Source organism: Aspergillus costaricaensis, assembly GCF_003184835.1.
Source record: "Aspergillus costaricaensis CBS 115574 unplaced genomic scaffold BO79scaffold_7, whole genome shotgun sequence".
NCBI lineage: Eukaryota > Fungi > Ascomycota > Eurotiomycetes > Eurotiales > Aspergillaceae > Aspergillus > Aspergillus costaricensis.
This window is the reverse complement of record NW_020291807.1, coordinates 113,180-138,286: the sequence shown is the minus strand read 5'-3', so window position 1 is coordinate 138,286 and position 25,107 is coordinate 113,180. Positions and strand designations below refer to the sequence as shown.

The window sequence follows — 25,107 nt, the reverse complement described above, 5'->3', positions numbered from 1 at the left end:
CGCCGATCTCCAACATCCATCAACCTTTCCACTCATACCAACACAATACCAAGATCACCACTCATCGCTGAACAAAATAATCTCTGCCTGAGATACAGCAAATGAGCTCGCCAACTTCTCCTCTTCGCCATGAAGACTTCACCGTAGCCTGGATCTGCGCCTTGCCCGTGGAGATGGCAGCCGCCGAGGCCCTGCTGGACGAGCGTCTACCCGACCTGCCCGCCCAGCCTCACGACAACAACACATATACTTTCGGTGTCTGTCACGGTCATCGCGTTGTTATTGCTAGTCTACCGTCTGGGGTTTACGGGACTAATTCTGCAGCGGTCATAGCTACTGAAGTTCGCATACGTTTCCCATATCTTCGGTTTGGACTGATGGTCGGAGTGGGCGGAGGGGTGCGCGATGCTGGAGTTCGGCTCGGGGATGTTGTCGTGAGCAAGCCCACTCGTGAATATGGAGGAGTTATACAATATGACTATGGAAAGGCGATTGATGGGGGTGAATGGGAGCACACGGGAATGTTGAACAAACCACCGACGGTTTTGCTGACCGCAATCTCTAGACTTCAGGCAGCACATCTACAAAAGCCGAGTCAGGTCTCGGAGTTAGTCTCAGAAGTCCTTGCGGTAAACCCTAGTATGGCAACTACTTTTAGCTGTCCGCAATCATCAGAAGATGCGCTAAGCGGGGGAGCTGCGAGCCTGGAACAGCCATGTGGAATTCACTACGGCTTGATCGCATCAGGTAACATGGTCGTCAAGGACGGGAAGCTCCGGGATAAAATTGCAAAGAAATATGATATTTTGTGCTTTGAGATGGAAGCTGCTGGCTTGATGGATAATTTTCCATGCCTTGTTATCCGAGGAATCTGCGACTACGCTGATACGCACAAGAAGAAAGACTGGCAAGGCTATGCCTCCTTGACGGCAGCTGCCTACGCGAAAGAGCTCCTCGCTGTGATCCCGAGGCATTCTGTTCTAGAGACCCCAACTGCCACGTTAAGCCTGGACTGTAAGTGCACGTGGTATATAGTCGTCGGTTTCATTGTATGGGGACTTACGAATTGCGGCACCAGGGCAGATTGGTAATGGCTCTTCGAGAAGGGAGCCATTGTCCAGTGGTTGGGTCAGCAAGTCGAGTAAGAAACTCTCGAGTAGTATGTTGCAGAAAACTTATACGTTGGCTTAGGATTCGCTTTTGATGACGATTTTCTGGCGCGTATCACACGCTACGACCACGAAAGAGTACACCAGAGGCTTTCACGGAAAAGACTCCTTGGAACTACACAATGGTTCTTAGATCACCCGGAATTTCAGGCCTGGCTTTCTAACAGGGCCTATCCTTGGCTATGGTGCTCTGGTAAAAGTAAGTGCCCTCCAGATCTCCCATGTATAACATTGGTTACTTACAGTGTCACAGTCGGTTCTGGTAAATCCATCATTGCGTGAGTATCATGTTTCCTTGACTGAGGAAGGGCCTTGTACTGATGACCCAATAGAGCCACCGCAATTGAAGAAGCGCGTAGAAAACCGTTACAGCCCCATGCCCCTATCATTTTCTTTTACTGCGACGTGCAATATGATTCGGACCTATCTCAGTTGCTCTCGAGCTTCATACGTCAACTGACAGAATTTATCATCAAGAGGGCTCAGCCATTCTCGGAAAACGGCCAAAAAATGCTGCAAAGATATTTCGGAAGCGAAAGGGAAGTTCCGGATATTGATGATTTGGAGGACATATTTGCTATTTTGTCCTCTGATGTGTCAAATGCCACCTATGTAATAGATGGCCTTGATGCGTTGGAACAGGCAGACGCAAGGCGTCTCCTTACTTACTTTCGATCACTATGCCGAACCGGCGGGGATAAAGCCATAGGCCCATGGCTACTCATCTTCAGCAGAGAATACTTTGTGGGAGGCACAAGTGTTGCGACATACCTTCCGAAAGTACCTCAGATCTCCACGACTTACAATGTGTTACAAGATATTCAAGTCTACATAAGAGAAAGTATTGCAGACCGAATGGTGCTTCAACCGCTTACTGAAGACAATCAGCTTATCAGGGATATGGAAAATATCTTATTGCAAGAGTCTTCGGGAATGTAAATCAAGCCCATAAAACTTATATTACGTGCAACCTTTACTGACAGAGTGCAGGTTTCTGTGGGTTTATCTACAAATCGAGATTATTTGGTACACTTGTGCCACCGAGCAAGAAATACGTGTCGCTTTAGCAACCTTACCAAAAGGTCTTGAGGAAACATACCAGCGCTGTTTGAAGAGGATAAACTGTCACGATTTTCGTGCCATCAGAACACTTATCTGGGTTCGCTTCAGTGCACGACCGCTTCATTGTGAAGAACTGCAGGAGGCAGTAGCCTTGGACTTGAACGACAAATGTTGGGACCGGGAAAAGATTCCACGATGTGACTTTATCTTGGGTTGGTGCGCAAACCTCGTCGTCTTAGACCCTGTCGATAGCTGTGCGCGCTTCGCACACCCATCAATCTGCCAGTACCTCGACAGCAGTCTCGATGCACATTTGCTTCAATTCCCAGAGTCAGTCCGCTCAGGAAACCAAATATGTGGACGTCTTTGCATCACGTATCTTTCGTTCTCTGATTTCCACCTTCATCTTTCCAAGACAACAAAGTCTGTGGAATGGAATGTGCGTGGCAAGGACTTGCTTCCGAAGCATGTCCCAGGCTTTCGGCTTATAAAAAGTCTTTTGCCATCGAGGCTAAAGCATCATTTATCTGTCTCGCTACCTTCACCGCCCGTACGTACTGTGCCATCGCCGTCTTTGGCGCGCTTTCGGTTTCTGTTCTATGCACGAAGTCATTGGACCACTCATACCAAGCACTTCTCGGAGGAAGATCCTCTGTGGGACATGTTCAAGCTCTTGGCACTGACATCTAATGAAAGTTGGGGTTTTCATCCATGGAGAGCAGATGCTCGGTCTCAGTTTTCACACTTGCAAGCCATGTTTGGATGGGCAGTCAGGGAACGCCACTTGCCACTTTTCAGACTTACAATGCAATTTCCAGTCCACATACGACGCATTTGTGATTTACCGCTTAGTGGGGAGCTGCTTCCGGCCTTACACTATGCCTGTAAACAGGGATATTCTGATGTGGTCTCCCGGCTACTGCCCTTCTGTGACATCAACAGAGCGGATCTGCAAGACTTCACCCCATTGCACTACGCTGTGGAAAGGGGCCATGCTAATATAGTGGAAACTCTCTTATGTCAGAAAAGGCTTAAAGCGCATAGAGATTCTCACGTTAAAGGAGAACTGCTTCTGTTGGCTTCTAGGAAAGGCCATACAGAAGCGGTCAAAATCCTCTTAAAGAAAAGTGCAGACCTGGAAGCCAGAAATTCAAAGTCACAAACCAGCCTGATAGTGGCTGCCGCATCTGGTCATATACTCACGGTAAAGCTTCTTGTTGAAGAAGGAGCCGATATGGAAGCCATCGATCATGAAGGGGATACTGCCCGCCTCTATGCTCTTCAGAACCGTCACATGGAAGTAGTCGATTTCTTTCTTGAAGTTGACCTGGCAAGCGATCGATGCAAGATGGAATCCGTGCTACTTTCAGCAGTTGAGGATGACGATCCTGAGTTGGTCACTCTTCTAGTTAATAAGGGGCTCAACCCGAACTCAAGTTGCAAGACGGCCATCGGTCGGGATGATTGTACAATTCTCACTTGGGCAGCCAAGAAGGGATACAAAGATTTGGTGCAACAGCTCATTCACTACGGTGCGGACGTCAATTTGCAGGATAATGATCGTTGGACTGCACTTGCTCAGGCTGCAAAATATGGTCATGACTCCGTCGTCAGACTACTAATGGAGCATAATTCCTACATTGATTTTCCTAACGACTACTTTACGCCCCTTCAAGTTGCTGTAGTCAACGGGAATAATAACATGGTGGAAAGTCTCATTCAGCATGGCGCAGATGTTAATCTTCCTTACGAACAGTTTACGCCCCTTCAACTTGCTGCAGCGAATGGGAGAAAGAGCACAGTCAGAATTCTCCTTCAGCATGGAGCGAGTGTCACACATTCAAGTCTGGCACCCGATTCACTTGAGACCAGATATCATCTAGGGGATTATGTGTTGCAGCAGCTGAGCCCAGGAGGGGGCTCTCAAATGGATATTCGAGGCTCTGAAGGTCGCGCACATTTGAGGAGGGCCGTAGAGATAAGTCTTACGGCTAGAGTCAATAACGAAAAGCCGCGACTAGTCGCGCGGCATCCTTTCAGTAGACGACTATGATCATTACGAGTTAGTCCCGACTTTGGGGGTTATGAAGCCGGTCGAAACGCATGCGAGACTGGTGGTGCAAATGCTGTTGCCTTGGCCGTCCGGCATGGTTATTCAACTATTTCACGGCTTCTATGTGACAGCTCTGCTTATTGGAGAAGTCTATAGCAGTTTCAAAAATGTTACCACACACTGAAACTAGCCGTGTCAATTGGAATGTTTGCTCAATGAGGTGCTTTGCTGTTCTATTATGTTCCGTGAGGTTATCTTGATGTATACTACAACATTTCCCGCTTGAAATAGACAGCGCCCAGGGTTGAGCTATCATTCTGTATATCATTAAGTCCATGGTATAATGTGTTTCTGAGTGAGCGAGTACGCCAGGAATCATATAGAGCGGCCTGATTGTTTGGGTGGGCATCTGGGTTTGAAAGATGAATGATACCCTAAAGCAGGAAATTCAAGAAACGGGGCCCAGATTGGAAGCCTCCAAGAGTTCCTGAATTCAGCCGGCGGTGAACAGACTTGGGGATTGTAATACATCAAGAAAACATGAGAACCACCCCCCCCATTCAAATACCCTTTTACGGTGTTTTCTTGAATGCTATCCTCTCTACAGGGTATCAAAAGCCAGATATTTGTTATCTGCGAGCGCGCGCGCGCAGAAATTTCCACCCGAGGACCAGTTCAAGCTTCAGGAGTTTTCAGCTTCATTTACAAGGCTGCAACAACAATCCTGTGCCTGCAAGGCTGAGTGCTCCTGGTGGTGTTATCTCAACCTATGAAACCCTCTAATGCACGAATGAGGTCTAATCGCAGCGCTTATGCAAGTCGCCAGAACTGTCATTTGGCTTGCGCAGGGGTTGAAAGCCAACGGCACGAGGCTAACGACGCTGCTAATGCACCTTCGCTGCGCCGTATTGCTTCCTTAGCGTGCTTTTTGAATTGCGTTATCTCAGAGAAATTGTCCGTTGGAAAGAGTCGGTGAAAGGCAGATACTATGCCTCTGTCTGGAACAATCTCATGATAGGGTTATAATATTCAACTTGCTGTATTTCTCACTAGAGGTGGGAGTGAAAATTACTAGGGGTATTCACCTGCGGAGAGTGAACCGCGCGGTGAGGAAGCTTGCTACCGCGTATTCTATCTATCGAAAGGTATCTCTGATTGCGAATTTCCACCTCAACACAACAGGGATCCTGGCTTCTGCTTTTTCAACTGAGCTCAAATTCAGTTCTGCCTGTCGTCGTGCTTGATTCAGCCTCGCCGAAAGCCTTATTTCACCCCCACTGCCTGGGAAGTTGTGGGACATCCTCATTGTAATATCTTCCTTCTTTGCCTTCAAATCAGCTTTACAATAATATCCTGCCTTGTTTAAATATCTTCAAGCGGGTCTCTTCATCCTCTGTTACCATCACACTCATGCCGACCTTCTCGCGCAAACCTAGAAAGCCCAGAGCACGCATCAAGACTGGCGGTATGTGGAACGATGAAGAGAGACAGCGCTTCTGGGATCAGCGAACAATGTACAGTCACATGCCCTGGAAGGAATTTCGCAAGGTGTGCATAGATTGTTCCTTCCCCTTTATTTATCATTGACTCCCTCTACCTACGGTGGCATACTTACACTCTACGCAGCAGTTCTTCCCCCATAGAAGCCAAAACGCCCTAGAAAAGGCCTATTCCGTATGTCTTATTTGCCCCTACTGCCAGGATTTGTCTGACTTCATAATAGATTATGAGTATACAAAGAAGACGAGAAGCCAACATTGTAAGTTTAGCCTATTCCACCTCTATATTGATAGCTGCCATACTGATCTCAAAGTCAAACCCTGATACCCCTCGGGACCCTCCTCCAGCCCGCATTGTAACGCTACGAACTAGAACCAATAAGCGTGCACTACCTGACGAAATGGCGCCTGGGAACCGCCCAGAGAAGCAGACCAGAACAGCTGCGGTCCTTTCGTCGGGAAAGGACCAAGTGGAAGAAACGGATCAAAATAATATGACAGACGAGGATACCTCTTCGGACTACGAACAAGACTCCGATGAAGAGACACTTCAGGGGCCCAGTCTACCATGTGAAAGAGAAGGTCTAGATGGGATCGAGACGATCATTATTGATGATACGAACAATGCTCCTGTAAGCCGCCAAAGCGGCGAAGAAGAAGCAGGAGTAGGCAGACCTGATGCCCAGGGAGATACTGATATGCCTGACTCTCGCCCTAACGGAAGTGTAAGATACACATGCTCACCAGCCTTGCGTCAAGCCAAGCTAACTGACACATTTCAGACGCCCGTATCCAGCAATAAAACCCCTCCTGCAGGCCCCATCCCTGGACGAACAAGCATGACACCAAGTTCAAGAAGTGGAGATAACCACCAAGGCCATCAGAGAATTACAAAAGAGGCGACTGAGCCTACTAGGCCTTCCCTTCCATCGGACGTACAATATCTCAAAAACCTCATATGGAGGTTTGAAACTACATTCTTCAAAAACTATGATCAGGAGAAAGTTATCGCCTCGCTGCAATGTCAGGTTGAAGATCTCAAAAAGATCAATTCAGAAAAGACCGCCAAGCTGGAGTCCGCACAAGAGGCGAGTAGGAGACATACCCAGACTATCAAATCCCTTGAACAACGTGAGCAGAAGTATAAAAAGGAGATTAATGACTTGAAAAACAAGCTCGTACTTTCTGACCAGCGAGCTACGGTCCTCGAGCGCAAGGTAGCTGTGGCTCGAAGCATGAACAAATGTGAAACGTGTGAGAGGGTCAACAAGATGACCGCAGCGAAGGCCGCTGAGTCTTCCAGTGAGTCAATTCTATGATCGTATTCAGTTTGGATGTTTCGATATATATTCGGGTCTTTTATTTTTCTTTTCTTTTCTCACATCGCTATGGGTCTCTATCCATGCATGGTCTCACCTTTTACTTTAGCATTCACACGAACTTTTAGCATTCGATATATAGGTCTACATATATAATATTACCACGCCCCCTTTTCTCCTTACAATTAGCTTAGGAGGCTCCTAGCTAGTAGTAGCTCTGTAATTCCCACGACAATTGCTCCCTATACTGGAAAAATTATCTGCCAAGATCCGATCCACCATGCCTAGAGGGGCGCAGAACGCCCAGTGATAGTATTTCATACGTTAGTACAGCCACTGCCAGTCGTGGACTCTTAACACATCCCCTGTGATCCCCTGACATTCTCCCTCTGCCTACAGCCATTTATTCAGGTTCCAATACTTATCAACTTTTAGTACAACATCGACAAAGTCCCATACCGAAGTAAACTCATTCACAAAGCGGGATGCTCGAAAAGATATCCAAAAACAACTGCGCCTGCTCTGACTCTTCGTGCCGACTACATTGGTTAAGAAATTCCTCTGTTGGGAGCTTGATATGTTGGAAAATAAATTCGGTAGTCAATGTGTCTAACGGGTTACTTGTATCCTCCTGTGGCTGATTGACTACAGGTATGTTAGTACGCAATAGTCTTCATAAGGTGTTCAAAGGGAGAGTTAGCATACCCAGGGCGTCGAACACCACAAGTAACCTTTGAATACAGTAATCCGCCTTCTGGTTCACGATGCTTCCTCTACTGATATTTCTCATGGTGGAGAGACATGCTTCTATTTCCTGGCGGATCTGGGTTGGCGTCGGCTCGGAATCTAAGGTGTTTTGCTGGCGGATGAGGAATAGTGCTAGGCAGTGGAGGATGGTTGTGAATACTAGAGATATTTTAGCACGTTGGTTCACAGGCGAGAATCTTCTGGGAAGACAAACTTGTATAGTTGCATGTATACCATGATGCATATATGTCTATAAATCCTTGGAGGGTGGAAATGTGTGATATTAAACCCTGCACTTCTTGTAATGCCAACCAGTCATCCCAAAGGATCTGGGAGCAACTGCGCTGAATAGTTTCCCGAGTACGGTTTCCAAGCAATTTCATTGAGTCAGGCTCTAAGATTCTCATCAGTAGAGGGAAGTTCATGGTCAATTTCAACCTATGGTATTGTATGCATAGGAGTACTCGTACGGCCCAGCGATAATCTAGGACCGCTGATTGTTTTAGTAACTCTTCACTCGGGAGCAGGGAAATGCACTCAGGAAGACTGTCGGCCCATTGTTCGAGGTGGAAGTGTAGGTTGTCACGCTTGTCAATAATTGTCTGTATATTGAGAGGATGGCCCGAGTCCAAATTTTGATCGTACAATGTTTCGATTATGCCGTCCAGTGTTGTGTTAGAGGATCTTAATGAGGTAAGCATGTGTAGCTTTATATCCTTTGGGGTGAACAGACGTCATATGAAACAGATAAAGGGAGTTTATATTCCCCAGTATTGCGGGCTGTTTCAATTCGCAGGTCTTCCCAATGAAGTAAGGTAAAAGAAATGGTCTCCCTTGGGTCAACCCCATAATCCTACTAAGGTCAAATCTGCTGTTTCACCAAACATGGTAGTCACAAGTGTGAAGGAGAACAAAGCTGCTTATGTCCTGAAGGAAATAAAAGTAATATCAACCTACCTATCATTATACACAATTCCCAACCACAATCTTCGATGCAGACTGTCAGGTGTGTGTCCATGAGCATCCCGAACAGAGGCACAATGAAAGCCCATCTGCAATGCCGCTCTAACGCAGTTTGTATGGGTCGTATAACTCAATGTAGACCTCTGATGATTCTGCTCGTAAAGAGACTTTAGCAGTAATGTCTGTACTTTATTACTGTTAACTCAGGTAAAGCATTGGAAAGGCATGGGTGACTCACCTAGTTCAAAAGTTGGTCTCTCCAGTGCTTGCTGGTTGAGAAGACCTGCGCAATGACTGTAAAATACCTCTGCCCCCGGAAGCTGCAAGGACGCAGATGCATGTGCCCAAACCACATTCAGAAGAGCCAAAAAGCCCCTTTGGAACCTTGGGGGTCTTTCAAGAAGAGCTTTCTCATAGATGTCTAACAAAGTCCCACAGTTGACATATGGAAGAATGGCACCGATTGTTGTGGAAAAGCGACCAATAAGATACAGTACGTCATCCCTAGACGGAAGGGCGTGTATATCTTTCAGAGATACTGAGAATTTCTTTACCAATGATAGTTTCTCCCTCGCGGATTTCGGGTTTTCTTCCGATAGGCTGCAGCTTTGAAGAGTCGTAGATGCATGACTGCTTAGCGTGAGGTGTAGGAGAGCGCTTTCTGCGAATGCGTTTGAGATGTGTCTAAACATGGCGTAGTTTGAACTAGACCCTACCTCAGACAATTAGGTTGGCCAGCTGTCACGCTCGAAGGCTACCTACCAAAGTAGACATGGCCAAGAGACGTCTCAGAGAATGCATGTGTGGCAAGCTCATCAACGCTTGTGTCTTCGCTCAATGTTTTTACCACTGATGAACCTGGTGAATGTGTTTGCGATCCAGTTCTGAGACTGACTTTATCCTCCAGCATCTCAATCCGGTGAGCTAAGTCATGCCGGTCTCTATAGAACAAAATCAGCATCCATCTATCTCCGGGATCTCACGCAGCTTGACCTCTTAGCCTTTGGACGTCGAATGTCAGACTCTGTAGGCTGCTGATACTTGCATTCTCTCCTCCTATGCTGACATCGCGCACACACCGGCCTTGTTCCCTCACACTATTGATGTCAGTGCTGTGTAATCGAAGTTAGCTGTCTCAGTGTGGATGCACTAGTAAACACCTTTAGCTTCCTGTATCGGCATTCCGAACAGGCAACCTCAGTTCGTCGCCTGCGATGTGGGCGACCTGACATGGTAGCAGTTTTCCCGGACGATTGCATTCAGATTAGTGAGGGATCGAAGCAAGCATTCTCATCTCAACAATAGTTTAGTGTCCTGTATAATGCGGGGAAACTCTCCACCCGGGTCTCGTTCACCTCCTCTGGACCAATCGGATTTGCGCTTCCCGAGCGTAGCCGAAGGTGTCCCCATCGGGCTGTAAGACATGAAAGAGTATCACAATAATTTGTATTATGGCTCAGACCTGCAGCTAGAAAAATATACTCGGGCATAAGATCTCGGTTATACATATTGATGAGCTATGACACTGCTTCGATGTTGTCGGATAGACGAATAATATATAAACCCGGCAGAAGCACAGCATGGTGTAAATCAAACAATCGCTACTAGTACTACTTTCCTCCTACTCTTAAAATACAAAAATAAACAAACCACACAGTTTGAAAATGACCATCCTCATACATACCCTTACATCTACTCCCATGACCAGCGCTGGTATCTTCCTAGCGCTCACTCTCACTATTTACTCTATCTACTACCAACGATACCTACACCCCCTTGCCAAATACCCCGGTCCATTCCTAGCATGCCTTACCGACCTCTGGCAGGCCTACCAGTTCCTGACTCTCAAGCAACCATACAACCTAACAGCGCTCCATGCCAAGTATGGTCCAATTGTCCGGTACGGGCCAGACAAACTCAGCATCACCCACGAAGGCGCTATTCAAGCAATCTTCCAGAAGGGTGGAAGAGGAATGCCAAAGACGGAATTCTATGATGCATACGGTGCAGCTCATCCGAATGTATTCGGTATGCGAAATGAAGAAGTGAGTCTGGCTCATGCTCTACTATAACAATTGCCGGAAGAGATTTCTAAATAAAAATAGCAACACTCCATCCGCAGACGCCACATGTCCCACGGGTTCTCGATGAGCTATGTGAAAGAGATGGAACAATACTTGGACATGAATATCCGAATTCTAAGAAATAAGATCAGAGAGCATAGTGCTCAGAACAGGGCATTCGACCTGAAAAAGGCCCTGCATTATTACGTGATCGACGTCCTTGGTGAGCTGGCCTTCAGTCAATCATTCGGGGTCCAGGAGACGGATGATGAGACCCGAGTCCCGCCAGTCATCGAACATAGTCTGCTTGCTGCTGTTACTGGTGCCTGGCCTGCTATGACAGCAACACTGAAGAAGTATCTTCCACTTGTTCCATACAAGCCCCTTCAACAGCTCTTTGCTGGCCGCAAAGCCTGTGCGGATCTCGCGTCGGAGTGTGTTCGACGTAGGTTGGGGGATTTTGGTGGAGATAGGATGTCCAAAAGCGACGATAGGAAGGACGTCCTAACAAATCTGATTTTGGCTAAGCATCCTGATACTGGTGAGCATCTTACACAGACGGATCTTGAGACTGAGGCTTTTGGGTTTATGTACGTCTCTATTTCGTTATTTTCCCTAGTCCTTACGATGTGTCGGTCACCAGATGCTAAAGACTTTTACAGTATTGCAGGAACACACACTACAAGTGCCACGACAACTCTCTTGTTTTACCACCTGCTTCATAACCCCCAGTATATGGAGGAGTGCGTAAAGGAGATCGAAGCCAATCTGCCTCCTCTTACACACGGAGAGACAGCCTATTCTGTATCCGCTGCAGAGGCCGCCCTACCGTTCTTGCGCAACTGCATAAGGGAGAATTTCCGGATTACGCCGGTCTTCACGATGCCTCTAGCTCGGAGAGTGATGATTTCAACGGGTGTTATGATAGAAGGACAGCATATACCACAAGGGGTAAGTCATTTAATAGACTAAAACTACGATGCTGAATGTAATACTAATAATTACGCAACCAACTCGCAGACATCAATCGCTGTCTGCAATCATGCATTCCATCACAACCCTGACGTCTGGGGTGACGATCACAACATCTTCGATCCATACCGATGGGAGAACCCCGAGATTGCCGCCAAGGCACGGCTATTAATGCATTTTGGCTTGGGTGGACGTCAATGTATTGGGAAGACCATTGCAATGACGAATATTAATAAGCTGATGAGCACATTGTTGAGGGAGTTCACTTTTGAACTTGCTGACAAGCAGGCTCAGGAGAAGTGCTTATCAAGCGGGAACATTCCAGAATTGATTAGCGTTGGAATTAGCGATCTAAAGGAGCCCTTGATGGTCAGAGCGCATGTGCGGCTGCATGAGAAAGTTTAGCGAGAACATGATTGTGAAATCCCCGGGCCCATAATTCCTCACAACCAATAAACAATGTCCCGCAGAGGTTGTAGATGTACTTACTTTTCGGGACACGCGTCGAGCACAATTGCAATCCACTGTGGCGTTCTGCTAGACTCCAACTGAATATTTTCGTAAATTATTCTCTAAGAGTACTATGTGTTAAGTCTTCATCGGGTGAGGATGGCAACCGTACGTCGGAATTTCCGAGGAATACGAGCGCGGATGGCCTAGCGCATTGGCGCAATAAGAACCGCGGTCTGATACCTGCTTAGAAAGCTATTACCACGCATCCCTACCCAGCATCATGGCAAATCAGACGTGAGCTTGCCGTAGGGTCCGGGGGGTCGGCAATTCGCTGCGGGGAAATTAGCTTGGCGGGTGTGAAGATCCGGGGTACATGTCGGCTAAATATTTAGGCCCTCTTCTATATTAAGAGAGTTGGTTTGGGGCTCAGGCAGGGGGTCATGATGTCCTTAACTCGGGTGTATCCTCTTGACCGATTCTCGTTCACAGCATAGCAAGATGGAAAAGCCCGGCGTTCAGCATGTTGAGAATGAAAATGGTGATGAGAACCTCGCCGTCAAAAGAAGGGATGACCATGATTTAGAGGCGTCCAATGCGTCTCATGGTAAAGATATTGAAGAAAATGACTCAGATGCTTTGACGGAAGATCATTGTCAATATCTGATTCAGAGATATGGAACAGTAGAGCTGGATCCTATCCCGGACATGACTGACGCTGATCCCTATAATTGGCCGACATGGAAGGTAAGTTCTCCTTTATGCCAAGACAAATTCCAGAAATTGTTATTGACAGACCATCGGTGTAGAAAGTCATCAACTTGGCTCTAGTTGCATTCCACGCTATGATGGCAACTTTTTCAGCGTCTTCAATCCAATCCGCCTTCGTTGAGATAGCAGAGGACCTTGGAGTCAGTGTACAAAGAGCAAGCTACTTAACTTCCCTAGTCATTGCCATTCTCGGGGGTGCGCCTCTTTTCTGGATGCCATTGTCCAACCGCTATGGTCGACGTCCTATATTCCTGCTTTCGCTGCTCTGCAGTCTGGTTGCTAATGTGGGCTGCGCTAAAAGTCCGTCATATGCGACTATGGGATTTTGCCGGGCCCTTGTTGCCTTTTTTATAAGTCCTGCCGCTGCTATTGGTAGTGCTGTCGTCGCCGAGACCTTTTTCAAGAAAGACCGCGCAAGATGTATGGGCGTATGGGCCGTCATGGTGACTTTGGGTGTCCCGCTTGCACCTCTGCTTTTTGGGTTCGTTACGAGTCGAGTGGGATACCGGTGGATCTACTGGATATTGGCTATCGTGAGTATGAGCGTCATCAGAACAGGAGAGAGATGCTAATCATACCAGACCAACGGTGTTCAGTTCATCACATATTTGATCTTCGGCCAAGAAACTCTATACATCCGTGGTAGCGCTGCTAGTCACGTCAGTAACCCAACCCTTCGGCAACGATTCCTTGATGTGAGGCGTATTGATCCAACGCCATTGAAACTATGGGACTTTCTACGCCCCCTCAGCATGGCAATACGGCCCTGTGTTATGATTCCAGCCGCCGCATATGCGATGATATTCCTTCTCGGTGGTATCCTCCCTTCAATTGAGATGCCGCAACTCTTCCCCGAGATGTTCGGACTTGACTCGGAGCAGGTAGGCCTGCAGTTTATCGCGATGATTATCGGCTCTCTGCTTGGCGATCAGGTTGGGGGATTCTTATCCGACCGTTGGATGCTGTACGGGCGAAAGAAAACGCAGCGGCCCGTTGCACCAGAATTCAGACTCTGGATTAGCTATCCAGGAATTGTTCTGACGATAGTTGGCATCGTTATCTTCCTTGTCCAGCTAGATCATGCTTCATCGCGGTGGAATATCACTCCGCTGGTCGGGGTCACCATTGCGTCTATTGGAAACCAAATCGTCACTACCGTCAGCTTCACGTATGCTGTGGATTGTTATCGATCAGAAGCAGCGAGCGTTGGTGTATTTATCACGTTGGTGCGACAGACGTGGGGATTCATAGGACCATTCTGGTAAGTCTTCTGTGTTCGAGAGGTGTGGGTATACTGACAGTAGTCCAGGTTTCCGCAAATGCTGAAGAATGTTGGGTATCTAGGGAGTACGGGGATTGCGATTGCCTTGATCGTAGCTGTTAGTGCCATTCCAATGGCTCTGTTGCATTGGAAGGGGAAGGCTTGGAGGTAGAAAAACATGATAGCTAATGGCTTATCTCATCGTAAGTCCCGCTGGTTACTCATCCAGCCTCATATTTCGTTCAGTTTACCCATTAGCAACTGTCAAATATCCTGACGCATCACTTGAGCAATTGCTGGATATATATAGTTTTCAGTCAATTAATTTGATGTGAGCTAGTACTTGCTACTATAAGCCTGGGGGGGGGGAAAGGCGAGCGCCTTATGGCTTGCAAGCACCGGGAATGTTTGATATCCAAGTGTATGACCATTGCCAGTGGGCCCCTTTTGAAATAAGGACCTAAATTGGATCATCTGTAGCTAGTAGTTAAAGAATCTCCTCTCAAGACTATTTTGAAGGATCATCAAACCTCTATGATAAACTCTATCTTGCATACTAAGCATATCTTAGTTCCTAGTGTTAATAGTTATGGATATGGCAGATTTCCTATGCGTTCGTGATGAAAGCACTGATTATCGGAGAAACATTAACGCGAGTTCACCCCCAACCAAGGCGCTAGTAGGCTTTGTTAATGGCTGTTCATTGAGATACTCGCAATAGTGTTCTGGACCTAGATGGTGGGCCCAGGTGGCGTTCTTATTGAAGCAAATGGCGCTAGCATATTCACGAAGATATGTTGACAATCCACAACTTTTCACTTGAACTATACAAATGCTCCCACACAACTAACATTCGAAATTTATGCTAAATGATACCTTGATACTAAAGTAGTAGCATATAAGTTCCTCCAAAGCTCTATTGCGTTGCTATAGTTGTCTCGTAACATCTTCGAAGCCCTAGTATTATGACTACTTGACTGATAGAGAAGTATATATGCTTGTAGGGTCTATAAGTTGTACTACCTTCCATCATTGGTGTTACTCGCTTATTCTCCATGCAATCCATTGGCAGGGAATCGATAGCTATCCTTGGGTTCCACAAGACTAAGCCATGATCGCTTCGTTTGCTCATAAATGGAGAAAGCCGTGAATTGACTGATCTGTTACCCTGTTTGCTCCTCTCTTTTGCAACCTCTCAAAAAGGCCCCGCTCCCGGGTCTCCCTTTTTCTATATCACCTTTTCGCCTCTTCCGTCTTCCTTCCTTCTCCACACTCCCTACTTTGTATTACGACTCTGGTGGTAATTATTTGTAGACAACTAGGCTGACAGATCCCACGCAACGTGCCATCGATAGGTAAGTGCCATATTCTTTTCTTGCAAAAGATCTTCTCATCAATTTTGTTCCTTCTTGCTGGCTCATCTATGTTGTATATCGAACGCGTCCACGCGTTGTTATCGAGTGGATTGAACTGCAAGCTGACTGACAACCCCAGTGCACCGATACCCATCTAGCTTCCATCAATTACAGACTCTGTTCTCAAGATGGCTGGCTGGACGCTCGAAGGGGATGGAGATGACAATGGTACCTGGGGTGGTGGCAATGACGCTGGTACGTGTCCTCTTGGAAACGAGTCCCTTTCCCCAAGGATAGCATGTTCTCAATCATGTTCCACCAAATCATGAAGTTTCACGACATTAAGAGATAAGACAGGTTTCAGTAATGATGAGAACGCTAGACCTGGTGGCTTCGGCACTGAACCCGGATACGGTGGTGATGACTTTGCTCCTGCGGCTGAAGGCCATGGCGATGATAATCGGTGCCGGAAGTAAGTAGCTGCTTCCTACAGATCCTCAATGTCGCTAACAGAAGATAGCTGTGGAAGCGACGGTCACTTTGCTCGCAACTGTCCCGAACCGCGCAAGGACATGGCATGCTTCAATTGCGGTGAGGACGGGTATAACCTTCCATGAACCTTTCCAATACATTCCCTGGTCTGACATGAACTAGACATAATAAGTCTGAGTGCACTAAGCCTCGTATTTTCAAGGGTGCTTGCCGTATCTGCAACAAGGAAGGACATCCAGCCGCTGAATGCCCTGAAAAGGCTCCCGACGTGTGCAAGAATTGCAAGATGGAAGGTATAACACGCCGCATGTTCTAATAGGATGCATGCGCTAACGATTTGTGAAGGCCACAAGACTATGGACTGCAAGGAAAACCGTCGGTTTGATCTGAACCACATACCTGACAAGCTCCCCGAGGAGGCTTGGGCCATTCTGAAGAAAGCCAGTGACGAAAGAGATCTCGAAGATTTCCGTGAGGTAGGAAGCACTTACTTGCTACTATTTCCAGTTCTCATTACAGATGCGACCGTGTGCTCGTTCACAAGTACTAACGTTGCACAGGGACTTAAGGTGTACTCCAAGTCTCTTCCGCAGGCCACTTTCGTTGACATCGAAAACAAATTGCGTGAAGAGGACCTTAACTTCTACCTTATTGCACTGGTAAGACAGAACATTCGTCTTCCCTGCACGCTGAAGCATTAAGAAGCACGCACACTGACTTTATGGCACCCTCTAGGACAAGGAGGTTAATGATTGCATCAGCCTTATTGATCTTCAGGGGAAGCTGAACTGCACATACGTGGTCGGCTTTTTCTATAGCCCTAAGCCGCAGCGCGCCAACCTCAGAGAACGCTGGCCGTCTTCCGTCGAGGAAAATCTTGAACGTCTTGCTGACGCCGGTCTGCCTTACGATCGACAGGTCCCCAAGTGCAACAATTGCGGCGGTAGGCTACAAATTGTGACTCCATCTGTTTATATATGCTAACGGCTTGTAGCATTGGGACACACTTCTCGTGGCTGCAAGGAGGAGCGAGAGGAACGTGAGCGTGTCGGCGTTAAATGCGTCAACTGCAGTGCTGATGGACATCGTGCTCGCGATTGCCCTGAGCCACGTCGCAATGTTTTTGCTTGTCGTAACTGCGGGTAAGCTCACTTTACAAGACTTGAGGGTACTTTACTGACGATAGCAAGCTCGGAGGACCACAAGGCATCAGAATGCCCCAACCCTCGCTCTGCGGAGAACGTTGAATGCAAGCGATGCAACGAGAGTTAGTCTCCAATATGTCAGTTCCTCGTTTGCAACATACTGACTGTATAATCTAGTGGGTCATTTCGCGAAGGATTGTCCTCAGAAACCGCCTCCCAGGACCTGCCGCAACTGCGGGTAAGTTTGAATGAGCTATTCCACTGATTCATTGACGTCTCCTAACGAAGTAGATCCGAGGATCACGTTGCGAAAGAATGTGACAAGCCGCGCGATGTCTCTACTGTTACCTGCCGTAACTGTGATGAGGGTAAATCCCGAAGACATTACCCCAGATCTCTACCGTCCAGACTGCTAATACTCAGTTACAGTCGGACACTTCAGTCGTGACTGCCCCAAGAAGCGAGACTATTCTCGCGTCAAGTGCAACAACTGTGGTGAAAGTAAGGACTTTCCCCAAGTAAACAACGTATCTACAAAGCACTCTCTAACCTAAATCTACCCGTCTACAGTGGGCCATACTATCAAGCGTTGTCCTACCGCCAATGCCACTGAGGACGCCCCACACGGCGACAGCCATAGCTTCAACGCGCCTGTCAACGACGAGTGGAATGAAAACGGAGGAACTCAGTGGAACGACAATGGGGGAACTGAGTGGAACGACAACGGCGGAACTCAACAGGACAGCGCCCCGGCCGAGGAAGGTGAATGGAATGTTGGTTCCGCTCCTGGTTGGTAGAAGAAGGATACGGAAAGCAAAGTCGACCAACGCATGGTGCATAAGACGTCAGTCACTATCGTCTGGAACGATGTCTGACACCTTTGTACGGGTGTTACTCAGTCGCTTTCATGCCTATCTCTCTTCTCGGACAGCAACCAGTTGGCCTTCTATGGTGGGTGATATCTGTGGAGGGTCCTAGCTTCGATGTGTGTTCATACCGGCTGGTTCGGGTAATCTCCCCTCGCTATTTTCTTTCCTTTACTTGCAGAAATTGCTCGGAAGACGGAACCGTTCCTGCTTGTCTTTGCTTGATGAGCGGAGGGATCTGTCAGGCCGTTTGACCTGTAGGGTAGTTTGAGAAATTTGAATCAAAATACGTTGTTGCTTCCTTAGTGTGCTGTGAACTTAGATTAGATACAAATCATCTTATTAGAATCTGAAGCTAAGTTTCCCATCATACATACACAACATTCACATTAACTCATATCCATAATGAACCTCACATCAAACATTGAACAATAGTCCCGAAATAGTAAAACCAACTGCCCACAAAGGATACGATTACACATTAAATATCCCCACCATTAACCACCCTACCTTCTAACCCTCGTCCACCACATCACAACCTTCTCCCAAGCCCCCAATCTCCACCTCCACCTCCTCCCCCAAAAGACATAATAAACCAACACAGCAACCCCCAAATTAAACCCCACAAAAGCCCATCCCACGCCAAAATCCATCCACCTCCGATCAAACCGATACTCCCGCTCCGCGAGGAACTGATCCGCAACCGAGTACGGACAATACTCACAACTCGTCATCGCATCGGGATTCATCAACCGCCCGGGCACCGTCTTCAGATAACCACCCAGATACTCAACACAAGTCTGTCCTGAAGGCGGATCAAACACCGCCATCTCTGCAGCGCTGCAATTAACCGCCACGCCATGGAGCTGGGTAGAAGTTACGCCGGCGACGAAGTACGTGAATGGGGAGACGCGGTACATGAACATCCAGAAGCCGGGGAGAGCGTGGGGTGGTTGCATGACGCCGTTGAAGGTGAGGGCCATGAATGTGCAGATGGCTAGTATGAGGGTTGAGGTGGAGATGGTGAGGAGGGCGAAGGAGATAGCGTAGATGAAGAATTGGATGAAGAAGAGGAGGACGAGGCCTTGGCGGGGGGATGATTGGGTGGTGGTGTTTGAGATGGGGTAGTAGTAGATTGCCCAGATGCAGATGCTGAGGGGGATTTGGTAGAGGAGTTCAGTCAGGATGAGGGATAGGATGAGGATTCTGCTAGAGTAGGTTTTGGTGAGGCGTTCGCGAGTTTGGTACATTGTGTGGTTTTTGGTGAGGAGGGGGAGGGTTTGGTGGACGATCGGGATGAAGAGAGTGCAGATCATGAATGCGGAGAAGATGGTTTCTTGGAGGCCGCTGATTGAGGTGCCGTGTTTGTAGAGGGAGAAGTTGATGATGAGGGCGGCGCTTATTTGGAGGAGGATTCTTGATAGGATGGAGAGGTGTGAGCGCCAGTATTGTTGGAGGGTTCGGCGGAAGACGATGGGGAATTGGAGGTGTAGAGGTGTGGCGAACTTGTTGTCGTCTGTTGGGTTGTTGTTCTGCGTGTGAACACTCGCGAATTCTTCGTGGATGGGGTCAACTTGGTTGTTTTTGGCCCAGATATCGGACCAGGCCTCCCCGTGTTTGTTAGTGGTGGTAGAGAGAATCTCGATTATGTATTCGGCAGGATCTTCGTCTTGTCTGACGGTCCGGGAGGCACCGTTGGATTCGAGATAGTCCAGCAAAGGCTGCGCATTGTCGCCGGTGGATCCGAAGTATACAGTTCTACCCTCGTTGGAGAGGAAGAGGAGCTGGTCTACTTGCTTGAATGCCATCATGCTGGGTTGCAGCGTACAGAGTATCGTCTGTCCGGTGTCTGTCAACTTCTGGAGAATACGGTATATTGCGCGTGAGCTTTGCACGTCGAGACCGCTGTTAAACATTAGCTCCTGCTCTATACAAGAAATGCCAATTGCAAAACTTACCTGACAGGCTCTTCCACTAACAGAATCTCTGGTCTCGCAGCCAATTCCACTCCTATACTTAAGATCCTCCGCTGCTTGACGTTCAAGCCTTCTCCAACCACTCCAACGACAGAGTCGGCATAGTCCTCCATTTCTAGCGCCTTGATTATTTGCTCAACATACGTGTGTTTGTCCTCCTTGGAGACGGAGTGTGGTTGTCGTAGCACTGCGCTAAACCGCAAAGCCTCGCGAACAGTCGCCGTTTCCAAATGGATATCCTGTTGTTCAACATAACCTATCTTCCGCTGGAAATTCGAGCTCAGAAGGCAGTTGTTGAAGAGTATGTCTCCACTAACAGTACCTGTTGTGAAACGCTGCGCTAGCACCTTCAGTAGTTCAGACTCCTGGACACTGTTATGACTCATCAACGCCGTGATCGTTCCTGACTTTGCCCAGCCAGTTACCTGGTCCAGAATCCGATGGTTTCCACTGTTTGTGTGGATTTCGCATATCACATCGCGCCAGCTCAAGTCATTGCGCTGAGGTTCAATGAAACCGAAATCATTCTGTCTCGCATTGCCAGTGGTATCTTGGTCTGGAGTCACCGAATCTTTTCCAGCTTCTTCGTCCTGTTTGCGATGCTCTTCGTGCCTGAGGTAAGCCGATTTGCTTCCGAAATGAATAGTTGAATGTGCAATGAACTCCGTCGCAACGAAATAAAGACCCATCCAACCGACCAGGAAAATAAAAAGAATACCAAAGTTTCTCCACACATGGTCGTAGGTATACTTGTAGGTCTGCCAGATATAGTCGTCACCACTAACAGTACGACGGCCAGCAACAGCTCCCACGGCTGCGCAGATATATGCATTCGTCTGGAGGTTGGGCTGAGAGGGTACGAATTCAGCACATCCAAACTCCCGACCGTGGAACTCGTTGGCGACTAGGGCTTCATAAGCGTAATAGATGGGATTGATATCATGGACAAATTCGAACCAATGAGGCATTCGAGGCTCCAGGATAATGAAGCCCGTAAATATGAAAACCCAAAGTACCAGCATCCCAGCGAGGGCTTGTACTTGCACAAGTGTCTTCGTCACTGCTGCCGTCATCCGGAAGGCTGCATTAGCCACATGGATCAACACGAAGTTGATCAGGAAGCATATGAAGAATTGCGAAGGTTCGCGGCGAAGGTTGCTCATGAAGTATATGACAATAGTGTTCACAAGGACGAGAAGAAAATTCTTGGGGATTTCACTCAATAAAATGGCGAGTGATTCGGCCATGGGGTAATAGAAGCCAAATGAGGCATGCTTTTCCACCACCGGACGCTGGGAAAGTTGACTGCTCAACTTTTTTAGTGGCAGGAAGGAGTTGAGCATCACTAGGTAGAAAAGCACGGAACCCTTCGAGAAGAATCCAGCGGTCGTTGCAGGTGTATTGTAAAACATTGAGCCGATCAGCAGGGCTATAATGAAGTTCACTGTGATCTTGCATGCTGCTGAAGCACGTTCGTTCCAAGCTCGCTGAAAAGCGCGAATGGTAGTGAGTCTTACTTGCAGCATTATACCGGGATATTGCGAACCAAACTGCGTCTTTCCTAGCTGTTTCTGTTCTTCATCCAGCTTAGGGTCGAGCAGGCGTTCTCTTGAGTGAGAACCCGCAATCTGCTTATGACCACCCATCTCCCTTTGTAGCTCTTGATGCTCTGGGGACTGGCACCAGTACGTCTCAAAATCTCTCGGGGTTCGGGGAACTCTGTTCTCCATACCCCGACGTGGCTGCCTCTCCGTTGAATTGGTAATTGAAGTTAGGAATTCGGCAGTACTCTGGTGTGGATGGCAATACCACCCTTGGCGCTCGAAAAAGCCCTTAGCCTCAGAAGAAGAGCCGATGAATATCTGGTGGCCTTCGTACAACAACAGAGTTCTGTCAAATAGATCATACATTGCTTCGCTAGCTTCATAGGCGGCCACAACATGGGAAGATGAACCCAAATCTGCTGCCAGCCGCAAAGACTGCACAAACTTCAATGCCTCTGTTGAAGCTAGGCCCTGAGTTGACTTGTCCCATGCAGCTAAAGATGCTCCCGACAGGATTATCTCGGCAATACTAATTCGCTTGCGCTCACCCTCTGTCACGTCTTTGACTTTAGTGCTATACGTGTGACTCAGGCCGAATACGGCTACAACAACTTTCGTTATAGCTTTTGCATATTCTGTCCGTGTTATTCCCTGAAGTCTTTCGGTGGGAGCTCGAATTGATGCTGCGAACTCCAAAGTCTGGCCAACTGTCAAATATGGAAAGTGTTTGTCGGTTCCGCAGTTGTAAAGACTTGCTCTCTTGACATTCTCCAGTGTCTGTTGGTGTGAAATGCCATGGTAATGGAAGACCGATTCAGGATCTAGCTTCAAGCCATCAAGCTTCCCACACAATGTTTTTGCGACCGTACTGCACCCTGCTTCAGGTCGTCCTAAGATAAGCAGCAGTTCCCCATTGCTTATGACGCCGTTTAGATTCCGTACGATACTCTTGGGGGATTTCCGGCCCAGACTGAATATATCTCGCGGCCGCAGTAGGGCAGAGAAGACGCCCAGAGCCGTCAATTTACGAGCCTCGGGCCTAAGTCCTAGAACATGCAGGTTTTGAAATGTCGTTGCCGATAGGTCGTTATGTGTGCCCCGATTAAGCATGCACATCATCTTTCTGAGCCACCTGTATAAACTGAAATCTCGGCTCTCTGGGTTAAGATACGGCTCGCCCGGGGAGACATTGGTCAATTGAGTGACACGAGCAACAACTTGATCATTTGCAAGCTTGGTGAGATGTAGTTTTTCGGTTGGATCCAAGGCAGCGCAAGTCTTTGTACGTATTAAGGTCTTGCTATTCTTTTCGTCTCCCATTGCGGATTGTTTTCCTGATAGAGATCCAGCTTCGGATGTCGAATTTCCCTCATCAACCGCAATGCTGTCATGATGGCTTATGTCGCATGAAACCTCTTTCTCTTCTACTGTGTGCACCACTTCCGAGGACGAAGCGGGCGCAGTATGTTGAAGAAGAGGATCTTCTTCAACTGCTTTTCCTGAAGCCGCATCTTCCTCCGTTACTCCTTGGTCAGCCACTATCGCAGGACTAATAGACACACTTTGGTCCATATGCCTAGCAGTCGCATAAGTATCGTCTTCTTTGGCTTCTCGAGAGTCGGTTATCCCACTTTCCATCTCTTGCTCCTTCACTGCGGGTGCGATGGTTAGTGGGAACGACGTAGGTTCCGCGTGTGATATGAGAAAGGTCCCTTTGCTTCTTTCGCTTCTTTGAGTTGTTCCATTCATCATGTTGATTCTTGTTTCCCAGAAAGCAAGATCCGGTGTCACAGTCTGAGGGGGGGACTTATCAACGTCGGCTTCGGCCCCTACGTTATCAAGGGTTTCTGTAATAATCAATTCCGATGAAGCGGTCTGCGCATGAACTATCGTGTCGTTGTGGCCGTCCGTATGGTTCGTTGTGCCATTGCGGTCCTCCAATTCATTGGTCTCTATCCTAGACTCGGTATGTGATTGTATAGTGCTCTGGTTGGATGATATGGTCCCCTGTGCTTGAGGAATTTCCCGGGTGAACCGTGACGTGGACAGGAGCCCCGAGGACGTATCCTGCCCTTGAGTTGATGTTTCTTGCAATTGTCCCTCATGGATTTGCGCTTCAGCAGCCCCCTCCCTTTCAGCAACTCTGTATTCTGATGCTGCGTTTGGGTTTCCCAAATGCATATTGGCAGACGAAATAGAACTGTCTAGCATCTCAAAGTGCATAGCTCCAGCATTCTCATGAGAGGTATCCTGCCTCTGAGTTGACGTTGCTTCCGCATAATCTTCAGAGATTTGCGCTTCAGTAGCCGCCTCCCTTTGAGTGAATCCCGAGGCCGATGTAGCTTCCGAGAGCGAGTGCTGGGGGTTAGAGAAAGAGATGTTTCTTTCCATCATCTCAGACTGCATTACTTCAGCATTCTGAAAGGACGCATTATGCACTTGAGATATAACTGCCGTGCCTTCCGTATATCCACTATAACTTCGCACTTCAGAAGCCACCTCCTGGTTAGCGGCCCTCGATGCTGATGTAGCATCCAAGAACCCCAAGTTGGTGTTGTCGGAAAAGATGTTTTTTTCTGCCATCCCGGACTGCAGTGCTCCAGCATGTCCTTGAAAGAGGCCATGCTCATCTGAGTTCATAGACAATCCTTCAATATTTCCGCTATAGATTCGCGCTTCAGAAGCCACCTCCCGTTCAGTGACCCTTGATACCGATGGAGCATTCGAGAAACCAAACTGCATACTGGAGGAGGAGAAGTTTCTTTCTACCATCTCGGACTGCCTTGATTCAGCATGCTCTTCAACAGTCCTAGTAGTGGAGAAGAAGTGAGGAGATGTTGACTCTGTTTGATAGAATTGAAACTGGCTCCTATTACCATCTCCGGTCGCAATGAACTCGTGGACGGCCGCGTCTTCGACAGCGTGTGATCTGGATGAGTATTCAGAGCTCGATCGCACATGCGCGAGATTTAACTCCCTGAAAGTGTCCTCGCTGAAATTGCCGCTTCTGAAGACATCTTCCTCGCCCATCAATCGGGAACTAGAAAAGATTGTTGAAGAAGCGGACCACCCGTGGGTCGAAATAGAATCTCTCCTGGTTCCTTCCCCATCGGTATTCAATTCGTTCTCGTCTCTGCCGGCCATGGTGTACTCATATAATCACCATTCGTCTCCGCAATGATGGTTACGAACTAGATCTTCGGCAAGCGATCGGATTAGTCCAGAATACGGAAGGAAACAATCATCGAAGAGTCACAAAGTGGTCAGTCTGAAACAGCTGGGGTAGAAAAGTGAACTGCTAGCCAAGATATAAACTGGGAGAATGAACTCCGGGACTCTGCCCACCTTTCAGAGAGTCTCTGCACAGACCGGAAACCATTTTGTCCGTGGTGCAGCTCAA

The 25,107-nt window shown here is 47.9% G+C and overlaps 6 protein-coding genes across 6 annotated transcripts; 4 read left to right on the top strand and 2 right to left on the bottom strand.

Annotated features, from left to right (window-relative positions):
* Nucleotides 1-101: 101 nt before the first annotated feature.
* On the top strand, nucleotides 102-3,480 carry BO79DRAFT_104963 (uncharacterized protein; the record flags this gene model as incomplete). The annotated part of the gene is made up of 5 exons (XM_025677892.1): nucleotides 102-1,034; nucleotides 1,161-1,368; nucleotides 1,423-1,447; nucleotides 1,502-2,104; nucleotides 2,160-3,480. Coding segments are annotated over 5 exons (3,090 nt in total), but the record flags the coding sequence as incomplete, so codon positions are not given.
* Nucleotides 3,481-4,964: 1,484 nt separating this feature from the next.
* Nucleotides 4,965-5,318, top strand: BO79DRAFT_75008 (uncharacterized protein). The gene has a single exon (XM_025689691.1). The coding sequence runs from the start codon at nucleotides 5,054-5,056 to the stop codon at nucleotides 5,258-5,260; it is 207 nt and encodes a 68-aa protein (XP_025542234.1). The 5' UTR covers nucleotides 4,965-5,053; the 3' UTR covers nucleotides 5,261-5,318.
* Nucleotides 5,319-5,694: 376 nt separating this feature from the next.
* On the top strand, nucleotides 5,695-7,102 carry BO79DRAFT_243715 (uncharacterized protein; the record flags this gene model as incomplete). The annotated part of the gene is made up of 5 exons (XM_025685312.1): nucleotides 5,695-5,832; nucleotides 5,911-5,958; nucleotides 6,008-6,043; nucleotides 6,098-6,508; nucleotides 6,566-7,102. 5 exons carry the CDS (start codon nucleotides 5,695-5,697, stop codon nucleotides 7,100-7,102), a joined length of 1,170 nt encoding a protein of 389 aa, XP_025542233.1.
* Nucleotides 7,103-7,571: 469 nt separating this feature from the next.
* Nucleotides 7,572-10,044, bottom strand: BO79DRAFT_279566 (fungal specific transcription factor domain-containing protein; the record flags this gene model as incomplete). The annotated part of the gene is made up of 8 exons (XM_025687992.1): nucleotides 7,572-7,747; nucleotides 7,808-8,008; nucleotides 8,064-8,533; nucleotides 8,807-8,999; nucleotides 9,051-9,524; nucleotides 9,575-9,753; nucleotides 9,796-9,924; nucleotides 9,971-10,044. The coding sequence occupies 8 exons, from the start codon at nucleotides 10,042-10,044 to the stop codon at nucleotides 7,572-7,574; spliced, it is 1,896 nt and encodes a 631-aa protein (XP_025542232.1).
* Nucleotides 10,045-10,476: 432 nt separating this feature from the next.
* Nucleotides 10,477-14,333, top strand: BO79DRAFT_225925 (benzoate 4-monooxygenase cytochrome P450; the record flags this gene model as incomplete). The annotated part of the gene is made up of 7 exons (XM_025683761.1): nucleotides 10,477-10,857; nucleotides 10,918-11,465; nucleotides 11,538-11,826; nucleotides 11,896-12,216; nucleotides 12,790-13,044; nucleotides 13,107-13,601; nucleotides 13,650-14,333. The coding sequence occupies 7 exons, from the start codon at nucleotides 10,477-10,479 to the stop codon at nucleotides 14,331-14,333; spliced, it is 2,973 nt and encodes a 990-aa protein (XP_025542231.1).
* A 4,291-nt stretch (nucleotides 14,334-18,624) lies between these two features.
* On the bottom strand, nucleotides 18,625-24,851 carry BO79DRAFT_279535 (ABC multidrug transporter; the record flags this gene model as incomplete). Its single annotated transcript, XM_025687991.1, has 3 exons — nucleotides 18,625-20,092; nucleotides 20,146-24,229; nucleotides 24,452-24,851. 3 exons carry the CDS (start codon nucleotides 24,849-24,851, stop codon nucleotides 18,694-18,696), a joined length of 5,883 nt encoding a protein of 1,960 aa, XP_025542230.1. The 3' UTR covers nucleotides 18,625-18,693.
* Nucleotides 24,852-25,107: the final 256 nt, after the last annotated feature.